The sequence below is a fragment of the Papaver somniferum genome, chromosome 3 (assembly GCF_003573695.1).
Source record: "Papaver somniferum cultivar HN1 chromosome 3, ASM357369v1, whole genome shotgun sequence".
In the NCBI taxonomy this organism is placed as follows: Eukaryota; Viridiplantae; Streptophyta; class Magnoliopsida; order Ranunculales; family Papaveraceae; genus Papaver; species Papaver somniferum.
Genome location: NC_039360.1, coordinates 43,101,971 through 43,123,968, shown reverse-complemented (window position 1 = coordinate 43,123,968; position 21,998 = coordinate 43,101,971). Strand labels below are relative to the sequence as shown.

The following is a 21,998-nucleotide window of genomic DNA, read 5'->3' as shown; positions in this document are numbered from 1 at the left end:
CAAGAATTACATGGCAGTGGCCTTGGTGGACATTTTGGACGTGATAAAACTATAGTTTTGGTTGAAGAACGTTATTTTTGTCCTTCTATTAAAAGAGACGTTCAAAATTACGTACAAAAATGCATGGCTTGTCAATAGTCTAAAGGTAATATTCAAAACACTGGCTTGTATACTCCTCTACCAATTCCTGAAGCTCCTTGGGTTGATATTAGCATGGATTTCGTGCTTGGTTTACCACATACTGTGAGAGGAAATGATTCTATTATGGTAGTTGTTGATCGTTACTCAAAGATGGCTCACTTCATAGCATGCAAGAAAACAACTGATGCATGCAATGTTGCTTATTTATTTTTCAAACAAGTAGTACGTTTGCATGGAATTCCCTAAAAAATTACTTCTGATCGAGACACTAAATTTTTGAGCTACTTTTGGAAGTCTTTATGGATGCGTTTGGGAACTAAACTTCAGTATAGTACCACTTCTCACCCTCAAACAGATGGACAAACTGAAGTGGTCAATCGATCTTTGGGAAATCTGATTAGAGCTTCCGTTATTGGAGGAAAAGAGAAGCAGTGGGATAATCTCCTCCCAAACATGGAATTTGCTTATAATACTTCAGTAAATCGATCAACAGGTAAGACACCTTTTAAGATTGTTTATTCTAAAGTTCCTAATCATATTTTGGATTTGGTGGTTCTTCCCAAGCTGCGTAAATCAAATGATAAGGCAGATAACTTTATTGAGAAAGTTTCACTCATACATCAAAAAGTTAAGTCCAAGATTGCATAATATAATAACAAATTCAAGGAAGATGCAAATCAACATAGAAGACTTAACACTTTTGAGGAAGGAGAATTGGTTTTGATTCATCCAAGAAAGGAAAGGTTTCCTACTGGTACTTACAACAAGACCAAGATGAAGAAATATGGATCATTCAAGATTTTGAAGAAAATCAGTGATAATGCACATGTTATTGATCTTCCATCAAATTGGAACATCTCTAATATATTAAATGCGCGGGAAATTTTTACTTTTCATGGAGAGAATGACGTTCTTTCTATTCATTAACTCGAGGAAGAGTTTCTTTCAAGAAGGGAGGACTGATGTAGTACATATTTCTATGGATCAACTATGACAGTTAATCCCTTACGTCAGTTTAAGTTTGTTTGCTTTGCAAGTATTTCCTTTTCTAGTTTTCGTTAAACTCTTTCCTTTTATCAGCTCATGTAAGCCTATATAAAGGCTAGGTATCTTGTTTACAAGAACACATCTTATTATTATTATTATCAAAATTAATTATCAATCTTTACCTTAGAATCTTGATGCTAAAATCAGTTTTCTATTAAGTTTCTGACGAAACTTAAACCTATCCATGTTACCCTTATTTGTGCTACACTACATTCACAGTACAAAAACCTTGGTTCGTACACCACCTATTGTTTACCGGCACGGACAGCCGTCATCGATAGTCGGGAAACACAAGTTCCCATGGGGATCATTACCCATTTAATTCTCGGGGATCATTACCCGCTGTTAGCATGAAACCATATTTCATCTAACGGAAAAAAATGAACTCATTTCCTTTTATAAAACATTTTTACGCACAACACAAGCAACCATGGAATAAGAACATAATTTTCTTGAAAACCATCAGATGGACTTTTCTGAGGATTAAGTCTAGGACCTCTAGAAATTGGTTCTAGAGAATTAGAGGAGAGAGGTCTCCATCTTCTAGACTTAGATCTACCAGACTTATTCTCATAAACACTGAGAATGTGTATTTTTGTGGTGTAAGAATTTTCACCATGAGAGGAAACACGATCCCTGTAGAGATTTCGAGGTGAGTGACCATTGAAGTCTCTTTTATGAGAAATCTGGCTTTATGTAGGAATAAAATCCATTGTAGATGTCTTCAGACACTTTACTTTGTCGATAGTAAAAAGAAGAATATTTTGAAGATTAGAAATCTGTTTCTTTCTATCAAAACAATGCTGAACATAGTGATTCTTTTTCCCACAGAAAGAACAGGTTCGTGGAAGAGAAACATTGGAAGGAACCTGTTTTAAGTTCATATCCCTATTAGACGACTACAAGTTATGTAAACACTTCTTAACATGAAATTCCTTTCGAGAACATTTCTTCATGTACTGTAATTCTGTTTGGGAATTAGTGATTGACACAGAAGATTTTCTCATTAAAACAGAGTTTTTATTTTCCAAGGATTTGCACTATTCCTGGGTTAAAATAAGGGATGCCCCCAGTTTCTCTTTTTCAACACGGAGTCTGTTCAGATCAGATGAATGCGTCCTTATCAAAAAAAATTCTCTAATTAAATCTTCTTTAACAGTATCCTCAAGAACACTAATCTTTTCACGTTGTAGGGTAGTTTTTTGAATTAGTTTTTCCATATTGTTGGAGAAAGACTCAATGATACTATAGAGTTCCCGTTCTCGACCAAGACACTTTTCAAATTCATCAATGAGTTGAGCGTGATTTTGAAAATCAATAGTCTCAGTAGATTTTTTTTGAAGATCTGGGAAGTTCCATTTCAGCTTCTAACATAGTGTCAATTGTCTCATTTGAGAGACTGTTATCCAAATTTGATAAAGCAAACTTTCTATTATCCTTTGAGGTAAGCCCAAGAAAATTGGCATAATTAAGAGCTTTGGAAGACATTTTAGTACGCGTAAAAGCAAGAGATGAATTTTTGTCCACATATTCAGATTGCTACAAACACAGACTTATAAGGTCTTAAACGTGTTTGCTTGCTCTGATACCAATTGAAAAAGCGGGGATCTTACAATCACACCCAATATTTTGCTTAGAAATCTGTATGGACTAACTCCAATATACTTTCAAGAGAATCAACTAGACAGTCAGACTCAATCTTAAGGAAAGTATATCAAAGAGTTATATCTCAATTAGGGTATTAAGTGTAGTTGAGCTTTAGAATTCACGGTGTTCATCGAATGAAGACAAAGAACTACTCAAGGGAACTTGTAGAACTTCATCAACAAAAGGTATATGGAGACTTGAACTTATCTATCACTCAAAATTCTATCTACTTTATCTCCTAATTGAGACAAAAAGTCGTATTGCTATATAGACTTCAATTATAGATATTTGGTATTTCGAGCCGAGTTTATCTCGCTTATCTATTTCTCGAAATATTTGTTGGTAAGCTTTCTATTTAACCAAGATCATCTTTTATTCTTGACGAAAGTCAAAAGATGATCATGTGAAAAGCGCCTTGTAACATCTTACATGATTTGTGTGAGACAGTCATTTGATGTGGACTCGGAATATTTCGTGTTGATCATTCGATCACTTGAAAACTGCTTTGAAGTTAATCGTTTGTGGGAGACAGTTATTATCGTCTTCTAAGAATGTTTCAATGATTGAAATGAGGGTTTAGAAGATGTAACCATTATTGGATATAAACATAGTGTGTGGTCACATTTGTGTAAAGTCCAAAACCGGGAACCATGGTATGCGTACCCGTACGGGTACTGGTTGGTTGTTGGAAGTCTGAGAACTATGTATGCGTATCCGTACGCGTACTGGCGGAAGTTCAAGTTCTGTGAATTTCTGGTGGAGTTTGGAAGAGTAAAATGGTATGGCGTAACCAAACTCAGTCTGGCTGCTTAGGTATGCGTACCCGTTTGCATACTTAAGTAGGTTATGTTCTAAAATCGATTCGTTCATGAACTAATACATTTATATAATAAGGAATGCAATCTTTTGCAAACCGTGGCTATGATGTTCATGAAAAGATTCGAGTGAATCAAAATCGATTTTGCTTCAATTGTGTCTTGTATACTTCTATGAGAATATAAACAATTGAACAACTCTCTAACTAATTTCATTTGAGTTATTTGTACTAGTTATGAAAAAGATGAATAAGGTTGATATGAAAGTGCTCATATGGCTAACCATTGGTTAACTATTGTTGAACCAACTAGGTGTACACATTTATGTACGGTTACCTTTATCTAAATAATGGTACATCTCAATTTTGTACAACAAGCTAAGTTCGATCTAACGGTTGGAAGATATTAGCTTGATCTAATCAGGCTTTCATCTAACGGTGAATACTGAATTCTTTGTTACCAAGGTCACATTGATTGCAAACCCTGATTTGAATACTATATAAAGGGGAACTCTAGCAACTGGGAAACCTGATCCCCACACCTCCTGTGTGATAGTAGTTGCGACTAGAGTCGATTCTCCTTTAACCTTAGGTTTTTCACAAAACCCTGTAGGTTAACGACTTGAAGACTTCGTTGGGATTGTGAACCAGGCCCAACTATTTTCTCTGTAGTTGCATGTTCTGATCTTGTTGTTTTCTATCGTGTTGTGTACTATCTTATATAAAATTTGCTAGAGATTTATTCTACGGTAGGCAAGATTGAAAAGTAGTCACAAACACCTTGGTCTCATCGTTTGTGATTCCATAATATCTTGTTTCGTTAATCGATTAAGATTATTGTGAGGTGATTGATAATACTAGGTTGTTCTTCGGGAATATAAGTACGGTTTATTAATTGGTTCCCGTTCACCTTGATTTATCAAAAGACAGAACAAAACTCATAGGTATATATGTGGGAGACATATTTATCTATTCAATAGATATTTCTGTGTGAGACAGATTTGCTTATCAAGTCTCCCACTTTGGGTCGTAGCAACTCTTAGTTGTGGGTGAGATTATCTAAGGGAATCAAGTGCGCAAAATACGACGTGGTTCAAGAGGCGTAAGGAACGCAACTGTACCTTGATCAATGTGAGATTGATTAAGGATGAACTACATTCCAGACCGAAGTTAGCTTGGTAGTACGCTACTGTCTGTAGCGGCTTAATACATTTTGGTGTTCAAATTTGGACTAGGTCCCGGGGTTTTTCTGCATTTGCGGTTTCCTCGTTAAAAAATTTCTGGTGTCTGTTTTATTTATTTTCCGCATTATATTTGTTTATATAATTAAAATATCACAGGTTATGCGTAAGTTCAATCGATTGTGAATCCAACCTTTGGTTGTTGATTAAATTGATTGACACTTGGATATTGGTTTTTGATACCGTCCAAGTTGTTTCTTATATTAATCAGGCTCACGGATTTCTATCTGTTTGATTTGCTGATTATATTAAGAAACAAAGATACAATCTCTTTGATATATTTCTTGATTGATCTCGCTTTATTAGTTGGTGCTCGCAGAATTATATTGGAGTTAGTCCATACAGATTGCTGAGCGAAATATTGGGTGTGGTTGTTAGCCCCCCACTTTTTCTTAGGATAGTCGAAAACATCAAAACTATAGACTTATCTTACAATGTAAATACTCCTGATACTTTAATTTGGTTGACCAACCCTAGGAATACTCTCTCTGTTAAGAATGCCTATGACTTTCTGGCGGTAGCTACTAATCATGACTCCGGAGATGTGGACCCTCTGGGTCCAACTCAACGGAGAAAATTTTGGAGACTTTATATTGTTGCACGCATACAAATATTTATGTGGAAGGTTCTGCATAAAATCCTCCGTGTTAATCATACCCAACATAGGAGAATACAAAGTATATCTTCTGTTTGTTGTATGTGTAATGGCTAAAATGAAACTATAACTCATCTCTTGAGAGACTGTAGCTTTAGTATGGTTGTTTGGTTTGGCATGAACATAACTCATTGGGGGAGATACAGAGAAACTGAGGAAATGAGTGACTGGTTCAATAACTGGTACACAGATAGTTTGGCGGCCTACAACACGTGCGATGATCGGTACATCCACGATGAGAAATGTGAGTAAGTCGTATTGGTAGTTGAAGGAGTAAATGGAATAGTAGATGGTTGATCAGTAAAGTATTCCAACACAAAGTGGAAGTGGTTTATGCAGTTCTCCCACTTCCCCAATATTCCACCCCTCTTCAACTTTCACCACTTATAGGAGATTGATGTGTTGCAATAAATAGGTTCCTTAACTTGTGATTTAATAAGACAAACAAGACTCAACGTAAGAAACGACAGTAAATTATCAATCACTTACAGAAGTTTTATCTCGTCTACACTGAGAAATCATCTTCAAATAAATTCAACACATCACATCATCAATTGATCAATCTCCATTGATCTCCACACATTCTCAGCTCTCCTCCCTACAAACTGACCCTTCTCATTCCTTGTGACCAAATTGAATATGGAACGACCATTGTCTTGGCTTAGGCCAGAGTATTATAGATTAGTCTCTCGAACTCAAAGTACTCTCGTGCAGTACATTTTTTTCAAAGGTTTGGACGATTTTCTTCATCGAGCACTTGTCTACCCTACCACTTTTTTACCAGAATACTAACAAACCGTTTTTACCCGCAAACACTACCGGTTATACAAGAAAAATAATTCGAATTTGGGTAACAAAATCAATTTGGGATTATTGTATAATCGGTAGTAATATATGTTGTCGAACTACCGATTATGTAGTGATTTTGGAATAAAATAGTGTAATCGATAGATAACATATCCTATTATCTACCAGTTCTGGGATGTCATTGTCTTTCACTGCATTCAAAAATCGAGTTTCTTTTTTAAAAGTCACGTACAAAGTAGGTATTTGAGTTTTTTCTTAAGCCAAATTTGTTTTTTCCACTGGTTTGATGCATTATTGTATATCTTCATTTGGGTGTGATTCTTCGTTTTCTTTCACGAAATCATCACCCAGGGTTTCAAAAAAACAAAAACTCTAATGATCTTCTATCACACCAACTCTACAGTCTATAATCAACACTTACTAACTAATGAACCAGCATTAAGACTAATTAATCAAGCATAGATTAGCCATTATGAAAATTCAACGGATAAGGAGTTTTGGATTTTAATTCTTAGCGGCCATATTTTGTTTTGTTAGTAGCCCCCAAAATGTTTTTGAGTATCACTAAAAAACACAAGGTTATTTTTCCGTACTAAATTTTCTTTGTTCTAGGTAACAAGCTACTTGTAGTTAATTATTGGCATGGCATCATCAAGATATACATATCCTTTTATCGCTTTTTCTCGTGGTAGTTGTGGAATTATCTTTTTAGGGTTTCAAGATAAAATGGGTTTTTTCGAGTTCATCTTCGAGGAAATTTTATGCCTTTGTGTCAGAATTTGTTAAGGTTCCTTATTTAGGGGATACTCCCACAAATTGGGGATACTTACAATAACAGTCGACGTAGTTTTTCAATGTCTATTGTTGTAGTCGTCATGGTTTTACAATGGTTTACAATGTCGAATGGTATAATAATGTTCTCCTAAATTATCGGGGTATCCCCTAAATGTTGTTAAGGGGCAGGAAAATGAAATTTGATGTATTATACCTTTTATTATTTGTTGGAGTATTCGGAAGGAAGGGAAGAGGATCACTTTTGGAAATAGGGGCGACAACTAGGGTGGAGATCATTTTTGTAATCAAATCCACCCTCAGATTATGGTATTCCAATTTGGAGACTTTCAAAGGGGTTTCAACTAATATTGTTCTATTTAGTTATCGATAAAACTTCTGTAATCATTTTGAAGTTTCTTTTTAATATACTAAGTTTTTTTCATTCAAATAAAAATCTTATGTTTTCGTGGCCACTTATATGTTTGGATTTATACATTTTGAGGATCTAAGGTTTATGGATGGTGGATACATTATATTCCACACAATATTAGAGTTTAGAAGAAAGTAGATAGCACCCCTAGAAATGGCTATGATTGAATATTTAGATGGCTAGAATTTAGTTTTGAGGTGGGTTTAGTCTTTACAATTTTTATAGGACCTCATGGTAAATCGTTATTTTTTTCTGAAAAAGTTCTTTTCATCTTGCATCCTGAAGGGAGATAATAATTAATCAAAGAATTTGTAGTCGCATCATCTGAGAAAAGAGTTTAACAGTAAAATGAATGATTAAGTTATGGTTGATTCAAACTTACATGTAAAAAGGCTATATGATTCAGGATTCAATAATTTTCTGTGAAGTTATAAATAAAGTGCTTGACATTTATTTTTCAAATTAATCCATATTTCTATATTCTTTTTTTTTAACTGAAACTTTGACATATTCTGCTTTTCAATTATACCTTTTACAAATAATTGTTTCAGTCAGTGGTGAGACTAAATGTTATTGTTTGCAATTCACCGAGTAAAATTTGCTTCACTGTAATGGTACTATGAAAAGCTTACACTTTTGTTACCAACAATGTTATTCAAGAAAAGTTCGTCTTTATCTGGAAGATTCGTGTTTCTTCAAATATTTTGTTTTCCCTTTGGTGCTTTTTCCGCAATAGATTATCATCAAGAGCCAACTTGGTTCATCGAGGTATTTATAGTCTTTAGCTCTTGTCTTTTCTGCCAGCATGGTAAATCCACCTTGCTTATGTTTTTTTTTTTCTTTGGAGGTAAACAAATTAAAAGTTTTGTTTTATCAAAGATAAAAGAGAGTATACAAAAATATCACCCATCAAGTGTAGAAAATAGCAAAGGCATAAGCCAGGAACAGCTCTAGATAAAAATAAAAATAGACATATTCCTAACAAACTACAAAAGCAAAACCTGTATTATTTATTTATCGAGGTATTTTACCTCTACCTAGATATGCATTATTTGAATCCCCCTTCCAACCTAATTTCACAAGCTTCTTCGCCGATTTAGATTTTGTTACCTCTGAACTATAGAATCCTAACCTTCAAAGGTTTATCCATATTTTTTTTACCTTAGCCAATCTTCTCTTGCTCGGAATTACCTCAATAGTATTCACCTTCTCAATTTCCAAATATTCATATGAAGGGATCTTGTCTTTACTGAAAAAGAGGGGTCTAACAACCACACCCAATATTTCATTTGGCAATCTGAATAGACAAACTCCAATATACTTTCAAGAGAATCAACTAGATAGTCAGACTCAATCTAGAGAAAAGTATATGAAAGAGTTTGATATCCCAATCTCTCAATTCAACCTGCAATCAGCAAATAGGAATTTGCGAGCCCGGTTGAATATAAGAGATATAACTTGAACGGTACCAAAGACCAATATTCAAGGATCAATCAATTTCAATCAACAACCAAAGGTTGGATTTCCCAATTGATCGATTCAACGCACAACCTGTGATATTTCAATTATATAACAAAATATAATGCGGTAAAGAAATAACACAAACACCAGAAGTTTTGTTAATGAGGAAACCGCAAATGTAGAAAAACCCCGGGACCTAGTCCAGTTTTGAACACCACACTGTATTAAGCCGCTACAGACACTAGCCTACTACCAATGAACTTCGAACTGGAATGTAGTTGAGCCCTAATCAATCTCACACTGATCAAGGTACAGTTGCGCTCCTTACGTCTCTGAACCCCAGCAGGATTCTATGCACTTGATTCCCTTAGCTAATCTCACCCACACCCAAAAGTTGGTACGACCCAAAGTCGAATACTTGATAAACAAATCTGTCTCACACAGAAAAGTCTATTGGAATAGATAAATCTGTCTCCCACAGAAATACCTATGAGTTTTGTTCCGTCTTTGGAAAAACCACGGGACCTAGTCTAGATTGAACGCCAAACTGCTTTAAGCCATTACCGACATTAGCCGATTACCAATTCACTTCGGCCTGGAATATAGTTGATCCCGAATTTAGTCTCCCATTGATTCAGGTACAGTCGCGTTCCTTACACCTCTTGAGTCTCAACAGGACTCCACGCAATTGATTCCCTTAGATGACGTCACACCAATTAAGAGTTGCTTCAACTCAATTAAAGGCTTCAAACCAAATTTTTCTCCCACAGATTAATCCTATTTAATTGATTTCCTGGTTACGATCGAAACAGAGGATCAAATCAAATGTAGGATAAAGGTGATGGAAATTGATAGAAATTTGACAGAATTCTAGCTATCCTCAAAATCCGGACTTATGAAACTCGAAGTGCATCCTATATTATTATTCACCTCACAAGTATAAAACTTGTGGAATCACAAAGTTGAGACGAAGATGACTTTGTAATTGGTATCTATCTTGTTCAAGTGATAAATCAACAATCGAACAAGATCAGGATACTCAAGTTATCGAGATAAAAGATAACTGGACCTGGCTTCATGAAGCCCAATGAAGTCTTTGATAGTCGCTAAATCCTAAAAGGGTTTATGGAGATGACGACTCTAGATACAAATAGGACACATCAAAAAGTAGTGTTAGGATTCAAAGATCCCAGTTGCCAAGAGTTCCCCTTATATAGACAACATAGGTTGCTTTAGGTTTAAGCTAAGATAGATTTGGAACCAAGCAAACAATATTCACCGTAAGATGAAAACTTCGAATCTCATTCACATTAACAAGATATACACTCTGGTTAGGTAAACCATAACCAGACCGTGTACAAAGACTATGTCCAATATGGTTAGCCGAAACTAGTCGGTTTGAACTTAAAAGCTTAACACTTTTTTATGAACACAAAGACATTGATCTTAAGTCACAATTATGTGATAAAATGGGTCTAATGTTTTATAGATATGATCAAAATACAAATCATCTCGTAGAAATAATTTAACCGCAATTGAATCATAATCGACATAGTTGGTAAATGCATAAAGTACAAATACATGAGTCGTTTGTGAATCGTCTGAGTCATGGTACGCGAACCGTTTTTCAAACTTATGAGAAAAAGCGAGTTCTGTTGTTGACAGAACTTTTTCAGTTCATGTACCGGTTTGCAAACTTAGGTGCAAAACTGTGTTCCGGAGTTGGCTGAACTTTTTCAGTTTGCGAACCGGTTTGGAAACCTTAAGACTTTACCGGTTCCATAGTTCACATAACATTTTCAGTTTACGTACCGGTTTGGGTACTAAACTGGTTCAGGAACATAGAACTGTATTGGTTCGCATACCAATTTTGATACTTAAACCCGGTTCCCTTACCACAGTTCCAAAATGGTTTGCATACGGATATGCATACCTATCCGAATCACTAAACAAATAGTTTTTTTCCATGATGTGCATACGAATTTGCGTATCACACAAATCTTTAAGTCGATATAGAGCTACTCTTCTACGTGTACGAATACATGTAATACTGCTTCAAACTTATAACAGTTATCTCAGTTTGTAAGACTGATAGCACTGTCTTGTATTCCGAATATAGTAGTTCTATATTTTCTCTATATCAATTCGAAACATTCCAGAATAACATCAAAGACATATCACTGTTCCATGCTATTTTTGAATTATAAACATGAATCATGATTTGGTTCCGAACAATAAACTGTTCTCCACCGAAATTGATCAAGTATGAACAAATGTTCATTAAGCTTAATCATTATATTTCGAGAAATTCGTAAACTAAATAATTAGTTCTCGACTCGAAATTCTTTTCAATACAAGCTAGTCTAATTAGTTAGGCGACAAATGTCTCAAGGATATAAAAGAGAATATAACTTGAGAAATGGGTGTTTCAGTCTTCACTTACCTTTTGTTGATGAAGTTCTCCAAAAACTTCGGTTGATCTTCGCCTTCAAACGGTAGAATGCAAATGATGACTGGTTCGATTCTCTACTACCTCTATTCTAGACCGAGACTTAACTAATTGTAGGCTAGAAATCAAGATATAATTTGTGTTAGAGCATTTCTCGGTCGAAATCGCATGCATTGCTATCTCAAGCATGTTTGTCAATATTAGTGATCAAAACTATATGTCTTGATTTCTAGTTTATTTATGACTAAGTCTCGGTCTAGGATAGTTAAGTGTACTTGAGCTTCAGACTCCATGGCGATCATCTTACGAAGACGAAGAACTACTCGAGGAACAAGTGGAACTTCATCCGACTAAAAAGGTATGTGGAGACTTGAACTTATCTGTCACTCATAAGTCTACTCTATCTCCCACTCTTGATACAATGGTCGTATAAGTATGATAGTTTTCATACATACACATTTGCTATTTCGAGCCGAGTTTACTCGCCTATCTTTTTCTCGAAATATGTGTTGGTAAGCTTTTGCTTAAACCACTTTCATCTATACCCCTGACGAAAGTCATGATGACGTTTCAATCTTGAAAATAGCTTTGATAACGATAGTCGTGAATAACGATTGTTATAACATTATAGAAGAATGTTTCAATGATTTAAATGTAGAGTTGAGATTACCTACTATGGATATAAGCATATACAATGTGTTCGCACATTAATGTATAAATCCATGTGCCGGAAACCAAGTGTGTGCATATGGTATTGGTGAAGGAGACAGGTTGGGTATGCGTACCAGCGGAAGTTTTCAACCGAAAATTTCTGCTGAGTTTGTAGTTTGCAAACTAGTAAACCAGTCACCTTAGGTACGCATACCCGTACGCGTACCCAAGGAAGTTTTCGAACCCAAAATTTCTGTTGAGTTTGTAAACTCAAATCCGGTAGCTAAGGTACGCATACCCGTACGCGTACCCAAGCTGGTTATTTCTCAAATTGGTAGCTCGTGAACTTAAAACAATAAATATGAAAGTGCTCATATGGCTAACCATTGGTTAACTATTTGTGAACCAACTAAGTATACACGTTTAGGTACGGTTACTCAAACCTAAATGAATACATTTCATTTGTATGTGACAAGCTAAGTTTCGATCCAACGGTTGAAAGATATTAGCTTGGTTGAATCAGGTTTTTCATCTAACGGTGAATATTGAATGCTTTGTTACCAAGGTAACTTGGATTGCAAACCCTGATTTGAAAACTATATAAAGGAGACATCTAACAACTGGAAAAACTAATCCCCACACCTCCTATGTGATACTAGTTGGTTTTGCTAGAGTCGATTCTCCTTTAACCTTAGGTTTCTTCTCGGGACCCTGTAGGTTAACGACTGAAAAACTTCATTGGGATTGTGAATCCATACGAAACTACTTCTCTTGTAGTTGAGCGATCTGATCTTGCCATTTTCTATTGTACGAGTTCAATTGAATAATTGACTTGAGATTATATCTCCGATAGGGCAAGATAAAAAGAAATCACAAACATTTTCGTCTCATCGTTTGTGATTCCGCAATATCTAGTTTCGCTACCATACAATTTAGATTATTATGAGGTAATTGATAATACTAGGCTATTCTTCGGGAATATAAGTCCGGGTTATCAATTAGTTCCTGTTCACCTTGATTTATCAAAAGACGGAACAAAAACTCATAGGTTTATCTGTGGGAGACAGATTTATCTATTATCGTGGACTTTTCTGTGTGATACAGATTTGTTTATTAAAATCTTCAACTTTGGGTCGTAGCAACTCTTAGTTTTGGGTATAATCAGCTAAGGGAATCAAGTGCGTAGTATCATGCTGGGATCAGATAAGTAAGGAGCGCAACTGTACCTTGAATCAGTGTGAGATTGATTAGGGTTCAACCACAGTCCAGACCGAAGTTAGTTTGTAGTAGGCTAGTGTTTGTAGCGGCTTAATATAGTGTGGTGTTCAATCTGGACTAGGTCCCGGGGTTTTTCTGCATTTGCGGTTTCCTCGTTAACAAAACTTCTGGTGTCTGTGTTATTTCTATTCTGCATTATATTTTGTTATATAATTGAAATATCACAGGTTGTGCGTCGTATCGATCAATTGTGAAATCCAACCTTTGGTTGTTGATTGGAAATTGATTGATCCTTGGATATTGGTCTTCGGTACCATCCAAGTTTATATCTCTTGTATTTGATAAAGACTCACAGATTTATATTTGTTTGAGTATAGATCAAATCGAGAGATAGAGATATTAACTCCTTGATATACTTTTTATTAAGATTGAGTCTGACTGTCTAGTTGATTCTTTTAAAAGTATATTAGAGTTAGTCCATACAGATTGATAATCGAAATATTGGGTGAGGTTGTTGTACCCCCGCATTTTCAATTTGACAACTAAATTTGATAACAAGATTGAGATATCAACACTTGTGAGTTCGACCGAGCAAAGCTCTAACAATCACCCCTTTCTTTTTATCGATCAATCGACTTGTCTATGAAAGAGTAAAGTCCAGTCAACAATGCACTTTTACACCTCATCGTTGATGTTTCTAAAGATTAAGATATAAGTTTCAAAAATTATCTGGTTTTCAAAAATAAAAGAGATTCGGATATATTGCTCTCTGGTAAGCTTTCGAAACTGGTTCTCTAGTTTTCAAAAACTGAAGGGAGGGCATTTTTCTAATGGTCATTATTAAGCTTTCGAAAACCCACTCATATCTATCTTTTGAAAACTGATACGTGATATACTATCAGGGTAGTTTTCAAACCCAAAGATGTAATTTTTGAAACTCTTGGTCAAAAAGTGACTAAGAGATACGGTGTCATGTTTCGAGAACTTCCTTCGCCACTCAAGGATGAATATTTAATTTACAAGGTTTTCTAAGTCATCTTGGCTATGTTAGAAACATCAACATATAATCACACTTCCACCTAAGGGATGTTTTATCTTGGTTAGTCAATCATGTATGACGATTATCAAAATTTATAGTATGAGTTGTCTACAAAATAACTTGGAAAGTTAACGTTTGAGATTAATTGTTATTGTTATAATTAACATGTTCACTTATGATCTAGCTATCCATACTCCGGGGCTTTCCTTAATTACTAATAGCCATAATTAACAAAAATGCATTAGATGTAAGTAACTATATATGGTAGTAAACCTAGTAGGAGATCTTGAACAACAAGTGTGCTTATTTTTTAGGATTATGATAGGTGTCTAAAACACCTTTATATTTATCTATTGTTTATGCTTTCTTTGCTAGTTTTCTTGTAAATTATGTATCTTATGTTTGCTTTTGAGTGTTTAAGTACTTTGGAGTCATTTGGAACAAAAGAAGAGAAAGAGGACAAAAGTATCTTTTGAGTGGAACTGTTGTTGGAGGCGAAGTTATTTCTCATTATTTGCTTTTATTTCTTCATCTCTATCTGAAAAGTATGTCAGCTTTAGTGATGCAAATATTGTCTCAAAAGCATGACAGCTTTAGTGATGAAGAGAAATTGAAGAGAGGAAATGGGTATGAGAAGTAAGGGACGGCTACGGTTGGTGAGAGATTTCGAAGAAACAGGACGAAAGCGTCGGTTTGTGCTAGCACTATTGGGATCTCGGAGATTATGCGGCAACCTGCTGAGTTGTGTTTATTGGCTGTCACCGTTGGTGGCTTGAATCTGATTGCTGGGTGCCTACACCTAGGGGTTCTCAGAGCTGGGGTGGATGCATCCATTCTTCCTCCTACACAAAACCTACATTTCAGAGATAACAAATCATTGGTTTTATTTCGAGAAACACTGAAGAAATGGCGGCCATGGAATTCAGAGATCGAGAGATCGACAGAGATGAAGTGATTCAAAGAGGAATTGAGGTACTGCCTGAGATCGAGAAGTTGAGGCTGAATTGAGATGAGAAAGAAGTAATAGCTGCAATTTTGAGTTAGGTTTTAATCACTGGAAGAAGGAAGATGAGGTTGATGTATAAAATTGAGAGAAGAAATCGAGAGTATATGAAGAATTTACGGATGGGTTGGTGCAAATGGTTTGATTCATGGTTTGTGGAAGGTGGATTTGAAATATTCTATTGGTGAGTTTCTGTGACTGAGTTTGTGGATGAACAGGAAGGTACAAGGGTCATATTCAAGTTATGGTGTTGTTGCTCTTGGTGTTGATGCTCAAGAGTCAAGACTGATGCAGTGGTGTAATGGTGGTAGTGGTCCTGCAATTGACTGAGAACTGGTGATGTTCTGTAGCTGAGAAGAATATGAAGTTGCAGGTGCAGTTCAAGGAGGAGATATGGGTTTGCTGTGAAGATCTCAGAGAAGGATTTGAATTGAAGTTGCAGGACCTGATCTGTTGCTGCTTCAATGGAAGAATGGTGGTGGATGCAACTTTTGTTAAGGAGCTGGTGCAACTGAAGAGGTGATTTACATAGTGGAAGTATGAGCAGGTATTGCAGGCTGCAAGGCATTCCTTTCAAATGAAATTGAGAAACTGGGGCTGGAGGAATTGAAATGCAAAGGATGAGTGGAGCTGTTATGAGCAATAGATGAATGTTAGGTTTACAGGTGATTGCAGTTCAGATGGAGCTGTTAGGAGGCAGTCTTGACAGCAAAGAAGCTGAGTTGCAGCTGTTGCTCAGATGAACTCGAGAGATAGGTGGTCCCAGACAATGGAACTGGTGTGACCTGAGATGCTAAGCAGGCAGAGTTACTGAATTGCAGGTGGTTTAATTTGTTGCTGACATGGTCATAATGGCTTTAGATGAAGTTGTAAGAAGAAGTAACTGAAGCTGGTGGTTTAGAGATTGGTTCTCGTGTTGTTGTGGAGTTGGCCTGTGATGACACGAAGGTTCTGGTGCTATGGGTATGTTACTGCAACAAGCTACAGGTTGAGAAGCTGCAGATGTTTGTGTTGCAAGGATTTGGAGAATGAGGTTGTAGTAGTGACTGAAGTGATGCTGATAGACTGAAAGTGCAGTGCAAGGCATGAATCTGTGGCTGTAGCAGGTGTAGGTGGTATTGAGATTGATTGAAGTTACAGCATGAGCTTAGATGAAATGCAGCTGGTAGCTACAAGGATACAGGGATGGTGATTGACTGCTTTTGTGAGTCTTTACAAGGAAGCAGAGTTTGGGTCAGAGCCTGGAGCATAAATTCAGTCAAGAGAAGCTGTTGAAGACATGGATTTTGTTGAATCGGTGGCTCGAGTCTGTGTTGGTAATATGATGTTAATGGAAGAGATAGTAGCTGAGGTCTGAAACTGGGGAGATTTGGTGCAGTTAGGCAGTGAAGAAGACACCAGAGTTATGTGCTATCCTGTGCTGCAGAGTACAAGGGTTCTGGCAGAGATGGTTTGAACAGGCATTATGGATCGAGTTTGTGAGGTGTTGGTCAAGTTTTTACCAGGCAAAAGAGCTGGGTTTGCTGCCAGGGTTGGATGCCGTCTAAACTGAAGTTGCAGTCATTGATTTAGCAGATGAGTGAATGGTGGTCGTGTGTGGGGGACTCTAAGGCGTGATTTAGAAGTTGGAAAGTACATGAAATATGGGGTGTAAAATAATCTGAAGATTTGGTCCGAGTTTATATGAATTTGGGTTTATTTTCTTGCCGAGAAGATAGCTGTGAAGAGGAGCTATATGAGAGAACCCTAAATCATCAAAAAGACTACTTTTTTATCACCAGAAAAACGGCGCAGCAGCAGGAGATCCTGAACCAGTTGGAGCTTTTTGATTCTGGCATACACACAACACTTTCAGAAGTAGTATAGCAGCAACTCTGGTTTGCTGCTTGATTTATTTCTTTACTTTCTGTTCCTTTGAACAACTTTTAAGCCATTGTTAAGAACATATGACTATAAGTAGCTAAAACAATCTTTGATTAGGGGCGATTTCAAAGCCCGGAATATGAACCTACAATTGATATGAAATGACTTGTTCTCTTGCTATTATTTTGATTATTGTTTGATTTCTACCATGCTAATATTGTTTATGGATTATTTGTTAATGGTTTAAGTTCGAAATTGAATCGTTAGTGCATAATCCTATTGCTAGTTTAGATTTTCTTCGACCCGTAATTGTCTAGAGAAGATAAACACAAGTAGCAATATATGGGTATTGATGATGGGACTTTGTTAAGTACCCATATGTAGAAATTGACACTAGTAGGTGATTCATGTTTTTGAGTTCAACACTAGGAACAACCTTATCTCACAAAGCTTAGAGCACTTGTTTAAGTCACACCTAGAAAGCGTACCTCTAGGAAACTTGGCAAGTAGAAACCGGTAGTCGAACGCTTCCGTATCCGGTGAGCTTAGGAGATAATAACGGGATAGTTGAGCGTACTAATTATTCTAGGGTTGTTAGTAACGAAATAATGCGAAGAACTTAGTTATATGTCACTTTGGTTTATATTCCGTGATCGAGAATGAATCCTTAATCAATTCCATCTCATATTTGAATACAATTTACAATTTTCAGAATTTTCTATAACAAAACAATCTTGTTAAGAGTATTTGCATAACAACTTTTGCTTAACACACCTCCCTTGGGACGACTCTTCTTTTATTATATTACTTGCTAGTAGAGAAGTATTATTTGCGAGTTGACACCTCGTCAAAATTGGCGCCACTCCCGGCAGTGGCAAGTTTAGTTGTTATTTTTATTCTTAGTTGTTACTTTTGCTTTTATTTTCGATTTTCATTTACTCATTAAATCTTTGAGAATCTGTTTTTCAGGTACCATTTCTTTGGTGAATGCGTGAAGAGGGCAGACGAAGTCCTATTGGTATACGTCTTCGTTCGGGCATTTTACTAAAAGATTTCATTTGAGCAGTGAATACTCCACTTCCTCCTAGTTCTACACCAAGTGAATTCTCGGACTCGGACAAAGAGGAAGACAACACAGTAGGAGGTCGAACACTTGCTCCAAGAACACTCAAGGAGCTCACTTCTACAAACATTGACCAGCAGCCTTTATATATTCAGCTGAATGGAACCATTCAGTTGAAGCAGCAATTGATTCACTTGCTGCCCAAATCCAGAGGTTTATTGGGAGAGGATCCTAATCGTCACTTACAACAATTCCATCATGTTGTGACTAGTTTGAAGCAAGCAACTGCATATGCCGATATGGCTATGATGACAATTTTTCCTTTCTCCCTTACAGATGTTGCAGGAGAGTGGTTCTTTTGCTTACCCTCTGGAAGTATAACCACATGGAATGGAATGAAGAAGTTGTTCCTTGAGAAGTATTTTCCAGCATCAAAAGCAGCAGTGATTCGCAAGGAGATTTGTGGTATCAGCCAAGTATCGGGGGAGACTCTCTATGAGTACTGGGAGCGCTACAAGAATCTTTTAGCTAGCTTTCCACACCACCAAATCAGCGATCAACTTGTGATTCAATATTTCTATGAGGGGTTGCTTTCTAATGATAGAAATTTGATTGATGCCGCGAGTGGTGGTGCACTCACCAACAAAACCATTGTTGAAGCTACAAGCTTGTTAGAAAACATGGCTGCAAACACTCAACAGTTCTACACTCGAGGTGAATCAGTGGTAAGGAAAGTGAATGAAGTTGGTGATTCTTCACATATGGAACATAGAATGGGTAACATGGAGAGGATGATGCAACAAATAGCAGCTGCCGTCATACCATCATCATACAACGAAGATGTTGAGCAAGCAAGTGCCATGTACCAAAATCAACAAAGGCCAAGATATGATCCATACTCTAGCACATACAATCCGGGTTGGCGAGATCATCCCAATTTCATCTACGCCAACAAGCAACCGGCAGTTTCCAATCCTCCTTTTAATCAACAAGGTGGGTACCGATTCTTGCAAAACCCACGTCAAGAAACTCAAGGCACGAGTATAGATGACAAGTTGAATCTCATTCTCAACACAATGGCGTAACATAAGCAAAAGTCAGAGATGGATATGAAGGACATCCGAACACAAATGGGTCAACTAGCTACTACCGTGAACAAATTGGAAGCACAAGCAGCTGGAAAACTTCCTTCGCAACCATTCAATCATAAGGAGAATGCCAATGCTATTGAGCTACGAAGTGGGAAGCAAGTAGAGAAACCGGAAACATCACCGGTGTCCCATGAATCTGATTTGGAGAAAGAAGCGGGTGAAACAGCCCCTAAAAAGGCTGACCCGGTAACAAATTCTAACTCTAAAACTCGTGTTCCTACTTATGCTACTCCTCCACCTTTTCCTAGCAGGTTTGCAAAGTCGAACAAGGAGACATTGTACCAAGAGATTTGGGAGATCTTTAAGAAGATTGAAGTGAACATTCCACTCATTGAGGCGATAAGGCAGGTTCCTCGCTATGCAAAGTTCTTGAAGGAATTGTGCACTAACAAGCACAAATTAACCGGTAATGAGGTAATGAGTGTGGGGGAGAATGGTTCGGCATATCTTCAAAAGAAACTCCCACCCAAGTTGAAAGATCCCGGTAGTTTCACCATGTACTATTGGTAAAATCAGGTTTGAATGTGCTTTGCTAGATTTAGGAGCATCCATAAATGTTATGCCTGTTTCCGTTTATGAATCCTTGAATCTCGGTCCTCTTAAGAATACCGATATTGTTATACAACTTGTTGATAGATCTAATACTTACCCGAAAGGGGTTATTGAAGATGTTTTGGTGCAGGTTAATCAACTCATATTTCCGGCGGATTTCTATGTTCTTGAGATAATGGATGGGGATTCACCATCGTCTACTCCCTTGTTGTTGGGTAGCCCATTCATGAGAACCGCTAGAACGAAGATAGATGTTTCCAAAGGCGCCTTAACTATGGAATTTGATGATGAGATCATAAGTTTCAATATCTTTGAGGCTATGAGATATCCTAGTGATGTGCATTCATGTTTTTCTATTGATATTATTGATTCTCTAGCTCAACAGATTTTTGAGTTGAATGGTGATGATGCTTTAGAAAACACCATAGTGGAAGGTTTAGGTTATGGAAAATACAAAGACCTTGGAAGTGAATTGTCTATTTGTGATGAACTTAATGAGGCTGTTTTAGCTCTTAACTCATTACAAGAAGTTCCACAAAAGTATAATGCGTCTTATGTTTCCTTGCCGATTACTAATGAGAAACTTTTACCGTCGATTGTGCAGGCACCTATCCTTGAGTTGAAACCTCTTCCGGATCACCTCAAATACAAATATTTAGGTGACAAGGAAGAGTTGCCGGTGATCATTGCCAAGAACCTTACCAAGGTGCAAGAGGAGAAACTTGTTCGGGTGCTAAGAGAGTACAAGTCTGCCATTGGGTGTACCATTGCCGATATCATAAGAATCAACCCTTCCACATGTATGCACCGAATACTTCTTGAGGAGGGGGCAAAACCAACAAGAGAAGCTCAACGTCGCTTGAACCCTCCGATGATGGAAGTAGTCAAGAAAGAAATCCTGAAGTTGTTGGATGTAGGAGTTATCTATCCCATATCCGATAACAAATTGGTGAGCCCGGTCCAAGTCATTCCAAAGAAGTCTGGAATCACGGTGGTGAAAAACGAAGATAATGACTTGGTTCCAACTAAAATCCAGACAGGTTGGAGAGTTTGCATTGACTACTGAAAGCTCGACTCTACCACCCAAAAGGATCATTTTCCCTTACCATTCATTGATCAAATGCTTGAAAGGTTGGCTGGGCACTCTCACTATTATTTTCTAGACGGTTTTTCTTGTTATAACCAGATTGTAATAGCTCCGGAAGATCAAGAAAAGACGACGTTTACTTGTCCCTTTGGCACTTTTTGCGTATAGACGTATGCCATTTGGCTTGTGCAATGCTCTAGCCACTTTTCAACGTTGTATGTAGAGATGGCAAACAAGCTGAAACCCACGGGTTAACCCGTGCCCGGCCCGTAAAAACCCGAACCCGGCTCGGCTGGTTTCTAAACAAGCCGGGTTCGGGTTGGAGAAATGCCGGCTTGTGAATAAACGGGTTAACCCGTCCCAGCCCGTGAAACCGCGGATACAACCCGTAAACCCGTCCACAATAACTAATTAGTAATTTTTATACAATTTTTATATAATCATTTGGCTAATCTCTGGAAGTTGGATAATCTTTGGCTTATGTATAATCCAAGACCTTCCCTTGAAACTCCCTGGCTGTGGTGGAACATCTCTTGAATCAATGCCTCGGGAATCCCTGGTGCTGAGTGAGCAATCCTGCAGACATTAACATATGCACGTTAGTAAGACGTGTGCTATCTGTCTTCTAAAAAACAGAACCAAAAACTAATTGAGCAGGAAACAACATATTGACGTAGAATTTCAATGAAGATTACCGGAATTCCAGATGAACAATATATACTCCATTCCCTATACGCTGCTTTCTTGGAATGACGGTAAAGAAAACTGATGAGTCCTTAGATGCCGGAGTGAATCCAATTGTGTTTATTAAGAAGTTCGACAGGACTTGCTGTAGCCTTAAATTGTCACCGTACAAAATACAAATACATGGATGATACTTCCACAGGAAAATCCTGGATGAACTG

The 21,998-nt window shown here is 37.1% G+C and overlaps 1 protein-coding gene across 1 annotated transcript; it reads left to right on the top strand.

Moving 5' to 3' along the window:
* Positions 1-19,406: 19,406 nt before the first annotated feature.
* Positions 19,407-21,072, top strand: LOC113359363. The gene is made up of 2 exons (XM_026603010.1): positions 19,407-19,834; positions 19,971-21,072. The coding sequence occupies exons 1-2, from the start codon at positions 19,407-19,409 to the stop codon at positions 21,070-21,072; spliced, it is 1,530 nt and encodes a 509-aa protein (XP_026458795.1).
* Positions 21,073-21,998: the final 926 nt, after the last annotated feature.

What these genes read in the sequence shown, in the direction of transcription:
- LOC113359363 (XM_026603010.1), top strand. Translation starts at nt 19,407, where the DNA reads ATGGATATGAAGGACATCCGAACACAAATGGGTCAACTAGCTACTACC. An exon ending in GCAAAGTTCTTGAAGGAATT is followed by an intron (nt 19,835 to 19,970) that starts GTGCACTAACAA and finishes TGGTAAAATCAG; the next exon opens with GTTTGAATGTGCTTTGCTAG.